Raw genomic sequence first — 10,200 nt, forward strand, 5'->3', positions numbered from 1 at the left:
CCCCAGGAAAGGAAGACCAAAAGTCGCCTCTGCTGCTGAGGAACCAGTGGAAATCTGTGCTTTGGTCACATGAGTCCAAATTTGAGCTCTTTAGTTTCAATTTCCGTGTCTTTGTGCGCGCAGAAAAGGTGACCGGATGGATTCTACATGCCTGGTTCCCACTGTGAAGCATGGAGGAGGAGGTGTGGGGGTGCTTTGCTGGTGACACTGTTAGAGATTTATTCCAAACTGAAGGCGTACTGAACCAGATGGCTACCACAGCATCCTGCAGCGACATGCCATTCCACCCAGTTTGCGTTTAGTTAGACCGTCATTTATTTTTCAACAGGCAATGACCCCAAACACACCTCCAGGCTGTGTAAGGGCTATTTGACCAAGAAGAAGAGTGATGGAGTGCTGCGCCGCCACAGTCACCGGACCTGAACGCAATCAAGATGGTTTGGGGTGAGCTGGACCGCAGAGTAAAGGCAAAAGGGCCGACAAGTACTGAGCATCTCTGGGAACTCCTTCAAGACTGTTGGGAAACCATTTCTGGTGACCACCTCTTGAAGCACATCAAGAGAATGCCAAGAGTGTGCAAAGCAGTAATCAGAGCAAAGGGTGGCTACTGTGAAGAAACTAGAATGTAAGACATGTTTTCAGTTATTTCACAGTTTTTTGTTAAGTACATAATTCCATATGTGTTCATTCATAGTTGTGATGCTTTCAGTGAGAATCTACAATGTAAATAGTCATGAAAATAAAGGAAACGCATTGAATGAGGTGTGTGTGTGTGTGTGTGTGTGTGTGTGTGTGTGTGTGTGTGTGTGTGTGTGTGTGTGTGTGTGTGTGTGTGTGTGTGTGTGTGTGTGTGTGTGTGTGTGTGTGTGTGTGTGTGTGTGTGTGTGTGTGTGTGTGTGTGTGTGTGTGTGTGTGTGTGTGTGTGTGTGTGTGTGTGTGTGTGTGTGTGTGTGTGTGTGTAGTAGTTTATTTTTTATTTAGTAACTACAGCATATCAATTACAGACACTGAATTGGTTTAGATAATATTCTCCAGAACAGCAAGGTCATAGTCTACTTGCGAAGGCACTGGCCTTTACCTGTGATTGCAGAGATCATTCTTATCTTTCTGAAACAATTAATCTTATTAATGGAAAACATTTTAACTGAGAGCAATGTAAGTAAAAGCTAGAATGTAGCACATTATAAAATATTTTTTGTGTTTTCAAATTGTGTCATCTTCAGTGGTGTGACCTCTACTATGTCAGAACAATTTAAAGATAACTTTGACAGCTTCTTTTCTCTTACAGAACCTTTTCCACATGGTTGTTGAAGTACCAAGGTGGACAAATGCAAAGATGGAGGTATGAGTGTCAAATAATCTTCCATTAACCTTTGGTTCAGATTTTAGAAGCTTTGGTTTTTGCTTGACCATCAACTGTTTTTAACATGTTTTCATTAACCCATGGATCATATGTCTTCAATGCAAAAAATAACATGTAATCCTTCAGCTGAAAGTTAAACAAAATTCAACATTTAGTTTTACCATTTCTACCCATGCCAATATTTCAGTAATGTGAATGTTTAATGGGATTTTAGTCCTGCAAATGATTTTATTGGAACTAGGTTTAAATGTGAAGTTCTTCTATTACAACAAGGCATCACATTTAACACAAATGAAGTTTTTGTTGTTTTAGTACTAATCATTTCTTTAAAAGTAACGGCATTACAAATTTATTTTTCAGATTGCTACAAAAGACCCCTTGAACCCAATAAAGCAAGATGTTAAGAAGGGCAAGTTGCGATATGTTGCCAATGTTTTCCCACATAAGGGTTACATATGGAACTATGGAGCCATTCCTCAGGTTAGTTTTGTTTCCCCCGATACTAATACGTCCTCTCTAAAACGGTGATGGTGTAAGATCAGTCCTTTAGTGTTTTAAGAGTACAACAGCAGATGTTCATTAGTTTTACTTAATCCAGGTGACAGGCTTTTTTCTGTGATGTTTCAGACATGGGAAGATCCCGCACACAAAGATGGAGACACTGGCTGCTGCGGTGACAACGACCCCATTGATGTCTGTGAGATTGGCAGTAAGGTACACACTGATTTTACAGCCTTATGTAAATGTTTGTCGTGCTTCATTAGGTCATTAAGTCATTGTGATTTGTTGTGTACATTTATTTAATTGAAAAAGGATAATACTGCTGACAACAGAAAATGAACTGCAAACTCACACGTCCTCTCTTAGGTGTGTTCCCGTGGGGAGGTAATCACAGTGAAGGTGCTCGGGATCCTGGCCATGATCGATGAGGGCGAGACTGATTGGAAAGTGATTGCAATCAACGTAGAGGACCCTGAAGCCAATAACTTGAACAGTAAGCAGCTTGTTTTTTCCCTCTGTTTGAGTTTCTGAGTAGTCCTGCAACAGTCATACTTAACATGTTTTGTTGTATAGACATCGGCGATGTCCAGCGCCTGAAACCTGGTTATCTGGAGTCCACAGTCGACTGGTTCAGGAGGTACAAAGTGCCAGATGGGAAACCGGAGAACCGGTTTGCTTTCAACGACGAGTTTAAAGACAAGGTCTCCACCCTAGCACACCTTATTTAGCTATTTTCAGTATGACAAAAAGGAAAGATTTCCCCTTGGGGACAATAAAATACATCTTATTTTATCTAAACTTGCTCTGCTGTGTCAAGGAGCTGCAGTTTATTCTCGTGTCAAACTTGTGTTACCTTGAACTGGAATTAAAGTATAATTATATACAGATTGTTCTTTCATTACAGTTATAGTTAACAGTAAAAAAAAAAAAAAAAACGTACTTGCAACTAAGCACATACTCTTTTTGTGTTTCAGGACTTTGCCATTGAAGTAATTAAGAGCACTCACAACTTCTGGAAAGCCCTCCTTTCCCAAAAGAACAATGCTGGTGAACTGAGCTGGTAAACACTGTTCTTACTGCAATGACCACAGAAAACAAGTACAGCTGCTTTTAGTTTTATTCTAAACTATAAATGATTGTGTCTTATCATGCAAAACAGCAAAAACACGTGTGTCTCGGCCAGTGACAGCCCTTACTGCTGTTCAGTGGATGAAGCTAAAGCTGTTGTTGGTGAAGTAAGTAAGATTTGTTCAGCCCTTGTTGCAACATAACACATACAGTATGTCAACACCAGACCTAATTCCTCCTTGATTATTGTTTCGCAAAATATGTTTCACTCTATTTTCAGACATGTCCTTGTGGAAAAGAAGAAGCTATCCCCTCATCAGGTAGCTTTTCACAAATACACTAATAACGTCCAGATTATTGGATTGAACTTTATTGCTCTGATGTGAGTTTGACTTGAATGTTTTCTTTTGCAGTTGATACATGGTTCTACTATGAGAAGAAGTAAACCAGGAGCTGTTTGGCTACGAGCTGAGTAAAGAACTCATCTTTCATAGAAATACTTGAAGACTGTCTTACCAATGGGATGATGGGATGGGTGTGCTTTGCTGGGTGCTTGTCTATTGATGGAGTGATAATGGTTAGATACTGTAGAAAACTAAAAAAGTAATCATGTCTTGACCAAGGAATTTCCACGTATTTAACAAAGATCTCTTAAGAGATGTGTCATAGAGAAGTCATAAACAAATAAAACAAACTATTCCTGTGGATACTTGTGCCATCCTGAACTGTTTTAATAAAGTTCCTCTGGTTAAATTATTATCAAAGTATGATTTATTTTTTCACTTGTGTGCTACGGAATTTGTTCTAAATGACGAAGAGCACTGTTGTGTTTATGTTGCTGCCATGATCACTGAATGAGAACTGTTAGTGTAAGAGTTGTGAGGAAAAAAAATTGAAATTGGCTTTTTCTTTATATGCGCTAAACTTTAGACCACAAGTGTTAATCTCAAGGCCTGCGTCCCCTTGCTAATTTTGATCTGGCCCCTATATACATTTTGGCCCACCTACTTTTTTGTCACTTTTCACAACCTTTTTTGACATTTATAATGCTTTTTCCAAACGTTTTAGTCAACCAAACTGCAAGTGAGGATAACAATACAGTCAAAAATATTTGACTTTTCTGATGACATAAAAGCAATAAACTACTATATGTCTGGCCCTAGTGTGTCCTTTGGGGAAGTTGAGTTTGAAACCCCTGATTTATGCTGAATCTCATTTCTCTGTGTTACCCCTACCCCTTGAAACCAAGTGGTAAGGGCAAGGGGTGAAAACATACCTAGACTGAACCTCTGTCATTGTTATAATGCTACCACCTAGTGTTAAGCACCCTACATTACTTTTCATTTAATATTTTTGCAATTATACTTACCGTTTTTCCATGCTTATTTGTGATGTGTGAAAGGCAACATTTTCATGACGAAGGTGTCAGACTGGTCCACCTAGTTTATTTTCCTATAGCGGTAAACCGTTAAAATAAAAGGGACAATCAAAGTTTGAGATGATAGATAAAGACAACAAAACGTATGATGAAAAAATATATCCCAGATTTTTAATAATAGTACGCATGGGAAATTCTCAATGATTCAAGAAAATGTGTGCATAAAAGCTACTCAACAGGATAATATTTACAATCATATTAATCTTTGGGTCCTTACGTTCCAAATACGTTATGCTAAGACACCTTGTGCTTCAGCAATGAATTTTCACTTAAGACTAGAACATTGTTATGTATATATAGTGTGGAAAAAAAGGAACGTGAGTTTATGGTTAATTTCTTTTCAGAAAAACATTACTGGCACGTTGGCCCCATTGATGTATTAAGAGAACGCCCCTCCTGCTTTATTAAGGTAGTGACGTCTTTCCGGTAAACTGTCAAACTCGTAGGCTGTCAGTCGACAGTCGGGACAGGCTTGGACCAAAAATCAACGGACGGGCAGTTAAACATTGGTAGACCAAGGTAATACCGCAAATTATATGTTAAGTTTTCTTTGTTTCAATTTCTACACTTCGTGTTAAGTCTAGTTTTCTGCTTGTAGAACTACTTTCCTGACATAACGGTTTAGTTAAGTCGTTCTGGCGCTCATGTTGTTCACTGAATGTATCATTGTTTACTGTATGACAACCAACTGATGTCGTTACTACAAGCTAACGTTACATGGGATGAGCCGTAACTGGGGCACTAATCGCAGAATTACTTGAACAATCATTTCTGAGGAGCTCTGTCATGAATGTGTTGGCCTGTTGTGTTTTACGGTGTTATTAATGTATATTCGTTATGGAATACTGAATTTGAGATTTGCATGAAAACCTGCTGAGATTTCTGACATGACTGCCGACATTTGTAAGGGTTAGCTAACTTAGGACACGATGCCTGTTGTGTTATTGTATTTGGCTAACCCATAGACGCAGGAGTTAAATGCCATACTTTATAAATGGAGTCTGGTGTTTACAATTGTTGTAACATAGTATGATAAAGTGATCAACAGTTGGTTAATTTCCCGAAGCCTTAGTCACTGAAGGCCTCACTATTCACTGCAACAAGCACATCATGTCTCACATAAAGTGACAGGTGTGTGTGACTGTGTGTGTGTGTGTGTGAGAGAGAGTGAGAGAGGGAAGCAGGGGGCAACTGCTGAGATCAAGTGTCCTTGCCACAACCTGTCATAAAAATAGTCAGAGCAAGATCAGTGTGACTGTGGTGAGACAGCTCTCAGAACAAACTAGCATCTCAGAATGCATATTTTGTTCTCCTTTCCTTTCATGCTTTACAGCTTGTGTGATTACACAGAGCTTACACATACCAGCAGAGTAATCCAGGGTCAGGAATAAGGTTTAACAATGAGCTTCAGTGCTAGAGTTTGTCCTTTTGCAACAGTCCATTCAATTATATGCCTATTTGCTAACTTCTTCTTCTTAGTCTATAGGCGCTGTGTTGGCACGTTTTCATTTACTCCTGTAGATGCTTATGACAGGATGGGGGGCTTGGTTGAGGTCTGATGGCAACTTGAACATGAACTAATACCTGTGCTGTGTTCTTCTTTTATTGTGCCATTATAAATTATTTCAGTTTTATGATCTGTATTACAGGCAGTCCAGAGAAATGTCTTTTATACTTGACTGGATCTACAAGAGCTTCAGCAGTGTCCTGCAGCTATTAGGTAGAGTATTATATCAGCAATATTGTCCAACTTTAACCACCAGAACTTTTTTGTCAAACAATATAAATTTACATTTATTGTACAGAACATTAATTCTCAAACAACAACATTGTGCTATTTGATAATACCCTCCTGTACTTGACGCCTATTTTGGAACAGAAATGCCTGAGATGACAGACCCAAACTAAAATGGCTATAGCTCACAAACCACACTCTGGCTTTGTACATGATAAGGTCTTGCAGAAAGGAAACTTCCCAAAATGTCATGTGAAAGTGTCAACAAAACAAGAACATTAAATGTGTTACAGAAACAGAACAGTAGGTTTTTCACTTTTTTGTCAGTCTGAATAATTGTCTATCCCTTTGTCAGTAGAAGTCAAGGACACTGTGGGGCTATAGACAAAATACCCAACACAAAATGCACAAAGTACTACGATTATACAAGTTATTTTAATGAACAGGTCAATATAGATCTCCAAAAAGCTATTAATAGACTCCAAATGTACACTTGGTAACTACATGTTTTTCAGAATCATTAGGAGTGTATTTCCTTTTACATTTTGGTATTGGTAAAAAAACAAATACATGTTTATAGTAAGTGAGGTTATATCAAAGTCATATTGATTGTTTTCTTTTTATCCTCAGGCTTGTACAAAAAGAGTGGCAAGCTAGTGTTCCTTGGACTAGACAATGCTGGAAAAACAACACTCCTGCACATGCTCAGAGACGACAGGCTTGGACAGCACGTGCCAACGTTACATCCAAGTACATTTAGCAATTTGACAACTTGTTAGTTCTGCAGTCAATCAATTTTTTCTTTTTTCAGCCCTTATCTAAAGTCAGTGTTTTCCTTCTGTCCTCAGCATCTGAGGAGCTGACCATAGCTGGGATGACCTTTACGACGTTTGACCTCGGAGGTCATACGCAAGGTAGGGAATAAGGAAAATGCTGTTTGATGCACTTGCTGCTATGTGTTACATAAATGCTGAAATTGTGTTGCTCTCCCAGCACGAAGGATCTGGAAGAACTACCTCCCAGCCATAAATGGTATAGTCTACATGGTGGATTGTGCTGATCATGAGCGACTAGCAGAGGCTAAAGTTGAACTGGATGTAAGTTATAATATTGCTCTGACTTGTGTATCAGCACACAACACAGTTGTTTGTAGCTTTCACCGATGAATCGTCTCTTTGGTGAGTATTGGACTCTTTCTGTCTGCAGGCCCTGTTGACAGATGATACCATCTCAAACGTCCCGGTTCTCATCCTGGGAAATAAGATTGACCGTCCGGAGGCCATCAGTGAGGATGCACTCAGAGGAATGTTTGGTCTTCATGGACAAACAACTGGAAAGGTAATGATCACATGGGATTAAATGATTTGAATGAAAATTGATGTCTGTCACGTTTTTATTTGAAAATGTGTACACGGTTTTTGCATCCGTCTGTATGGTGGAAAGTAGTAGAAACACTGAAACAGCATATTTCCTCTAGTTACTTCTTACTCTGCTTTATGACCTTCAATAATTAGTTAATTTGTATGTGCCTCGTCTTTCAAGGACATTGTCACTGAATAATAACAACAGTGAGCTTCACAAATCTCGCAAGGCCAGACTTACCTTCCTTTCAACACAGAAGAAAAGGAAAAATCTGATTAGCCAAGGGCAGGCATAACTGTGCTTAGATCGCCACTGCTCTTGTTAAAAACAGTGGCAGCGGGAAAGAATATGCTGTTGAGAAGCATTTGGCACGGTATCTGTCTCATGCTAATTTTTCATTGTCAGTTTTAATCTTGTTAACCACCTGCTGTCTCTCAGGAAAAGAGACAAGGAAAAAGAGGGAAAGGAAGCAGCATGCAATAGCAAGCCATTTGGAAGGCCTGTTTCAGTTAACTTTGTGACTGAGTTAAACCACAGCTTTATAAATGTTACACCACCCGCTGTTGTACAACATGCAGAAAGTTACAGGTTTAAGATATTGATTGTACAATGTTTATGGTAAAGGATGTTGAAATGTTTTGGTTGTGAATTAAAATGTGTACTTTGGTATGTGTAATTTTGCTGCATCTTTTCAGGGCAAAGTGTCACTGAAGGAGCTGAATTTGAGGCCAATGGAAGTGTTCATGTGTAGCGTGCTGAAGAGACAAGGATATGGAGACGGTTTCCGCTGGCTCTCCCAGTATATTGACTGATACACATTCTTTTACCACGCTACTTGCGCAAACAAGGACATGTTAAACACAAAACTACCTGCCATAAGGAGATATTGTATTATATACCATATTTAGGACTTCAACTGTGCCGGAAGGAAATATGTGTTTTGTGTTAATATACCACGTATTCTTTATGAGTTCAAAGAAATTAGTTTGTCATATCAATCATACCACAGCAAGTCAAAGATTAAGTTATGAATCATCAGTCTGTATTGTTCAGATTGCATGTGGAGAATAATCTTCATAGTGTGGTTTCCTTTACGTAAAACCTGTAGGGAATCCTGTCTGCCATATAGAACATGTCATCACTGTGAACCAGTTTCTTACCCAGGTTTATTTTTAGCTGCTGGTGTAGACTTACAGTGAAGGTCAATTTTGTGAACATTTTGTGCTTGGAGTTACTCTTCCTTGGTTGAGGATGAAGATTATAATTATATCTTTATATGTATCCTACTTCTTTCAAACTAATGGGAATCTCAAAGTAACATAACACTTTTTTCATAACAGCATAGTTTTTTTCTGGAAAGTGCTGCAGAGATTTGCCATTTTGTGCCATATTTGTTATCATTGAAGGGTTTACCACTACAGGCCAATTATATGAATGTGACCACAAGTGCATTAACTGACATTTTGCTGCAAAGAGCTTTATTTAATTGCACAGAACAGTGTCAAATAATTGCAGTATATGCTAACTGCATCAGCACAACCAGGTGATAAAACAAACTCAGCCTTGGATGCAAAACTACCTGTTTTCATGATGGTTAATTGCTGTGAAACAACTTGAGTACTTTGTGATTAGTGGCTGCTCCCAACATGCAGTCATATTATGAGAGTACTTGAGTGGTGCTCAAAAATAGGGCATGCAAAAGATATGCATGGAATTACCTTTTAGTGCAATATTACACATTATTTTGTATATAAGCTCTTATTTATATTTTGCAATAAAAAAATTGGCTTGCCTTATGTTACATCAAGCATCAAGCCCTGAAGTAATGTATCTGTTCTGTTACAAAAGGTAGGTCATATTGTTATTAAACGTGTGAAGTTGGAGCATAATAAATATGTTTTAAAATCCTTAAAATCTTTCTTGTCTGGCTAATTTTTATCAGGATTTTAATTAATAAAAGGTTTGATATAACCACAAACAAATATTATTACTAATGTAGACACTTTACTGCTTTCTTAAACTAAAAATAACTGAATAAAAACTTAACAGGCAACATTTGCACTTTTTTGCAATTAAAATGCATACTTGTACACATTACCGTTAATTAAAGGTGATTTTAGATCCTTTCAGATATTCATGTTTTCCAATGGTTCCCAAAACGTTCAAAAACTGCATTTTCAAAGTTACGTATTGAAGCTGTGGTAAAAAACAAAAAAACAATGTTCCCGCCTACTTGTTTCCCATTGGGTCAGAGCTGTTCGTGTTTACATTAAGACCAATCACATTAATCGGTAGGTGTCGTTTCTTTTCTCGTGGACCAATAAGACCAAACCCGGAAGCTACACGGCACTATTCAACAATTCACGTTAATAAACACTTCTGTGTCGCGATTTAACACTAGTTTAAACTCGCCTGTCTGCAATACCTTAAGGGTTGGTTTTCGTGTCTCACCACTGCTCTGTGAAGTTGCTTTTCAACAGTTTTTTCCAGTGTCTTTAAGTTGCTAAACGTCATACGGTTCACATGCATTGGTAACAACATGGAGGTACATGAGGTAGAGAAGTATTGCTGTGTTGTCAAGGTGTTTGAGGCTTTTTCAGCAAAAAAACCCGTGAGCTGCAGCGGAGTTATCGTCCATCCTCAAACGGGAACAGTGATATGTACTGGCGTTCCGTTTTCCCGTTTTACCACCGAGAAAGAGCCCCTCTCAGCAGCCGACAGGTTCCTGTCACT

At 38.6% G+C, this 10,200-nt stretch overlaps 4 protein-coding genes across 4 annotated transcripts in view; 3 read left to right on the top strand and 1 right to left on the bottom strand.

The window, feature by feature from the left end:
* The window catches only part of ppa1b (inorganic pyrophosphatase 1b), a 5,685-nt gene extending 1,996 nt beyond the window's left edge, over positions 1-3,689 (top strand). The window contains exons 3-11 of the mRNA XM_032540800.1: positions 1,289-1,342; positions 1,724-1,843; positions 1,991-2,077; positions 2,231-2,357; positions 2,438-2,565; positions 2,839-2,924; positions 3,024-3,099; positions 3,213-3,252; positions 3,346-3,689. Of these exons, the coding sequence (XP_032396691.1) occupies positions 1,289-1,342; positions 1,724-1,843; positions 1,991-2,077; positions 2,231-2,357; positions 2,438-2,565; positions 2,839-2,924; positions 3,024-3,099; positions 3,213-3,252; positions 3,346-3,377 (750 nt within the window). The 3' untranslated portion in view covers positions 3,378-3,689. The remainder of the gene's footprint in view (positions 1-1,288; positions 1,343-1,723; positions 1,844-1,990; positions 2,078-2,230; positions 2,358-2,437; positions 2,566-2,838; positions 2,925-3,023; positions 3,100-3,212; positions 3,253-3,345) is intronic.
* Positions 1-7,898, bottom strand: part of rps24 (ribosomal protein S24) — a 22,899-nt gene extending 15,001 nt beyond the window's left edge. The window contains exon 1 of the mRNA XM_032540801.1: positions 7,892-7,898. The gene's annotated coding sequence lies outside the window, so the exon portion shown is untranslated. The remainder of the gene's footprint in view (positions 1-7,891) is intronic.
* Positions 4,802-9,374, top strand: sar1ab (secretion associated, Ras related GTPase 1Ab). The gene is made up of 7 exons (XM_032540807.1): positions 4,802-4,889; positions 6,020-6,090; positions 6,736-6,855; positions 6,954-7,019; positions 7,099-7,202; positions 7,312-7,443; positions 8,163-9,374. The coding sequence occupies exons 2-7, from the start codon at positions 6,033-6,035 to the stop codon at positions 8,277-8,279; spliced, it is 597 nt and encodes a 198-aa protein (XP_032396698.1). The 5' UTR covers positions 4,802-4,889; positions 6,020-6,032; the 3' UTR covers positions 8,280-9,374.
* Positions 9,375-9,778: 404 nt separating this feature from the next.
* The window catches only part of tysnd1 (trypsin like peroxisomal matrix peptidase 1), a 3,590-nt gene continuing 3,168 nt past the window's right edge, over positions 9,779-10,200 (top strand). The window contains 2 exon segments of the mRNA XM_032540799.1: positions 9,779-10,166; positions 10,169-10,200. The exon segment at positions 10,169-10,200 is cut by the window's right edge and continues 890 nt beyond it. Of these exon segments, the coding sequence (XP_032396690.1) occupies positions 10,007-10,166; positions 10,169-10,200 (192 nt within the window). The 5' untranslated portion in view covers positions 9,779-10,006.

Source organism: Etheostoma spectabile, chromosome 17, assembly GCF_008692095.1.
Source record: "Etheostoma spectabile isolate EspeVRDwgs_2016 chromosome 17, UIUC_Espe_1.0, whole genome shotgun sequence".
Classification (NCBI taxonomy): domain Eukaryota; kingdom Metazoa; phylum Chordata; class Actinopteri; order Perciformes; family Percidae; genus Etheostoma; species Etheostoma spectabile.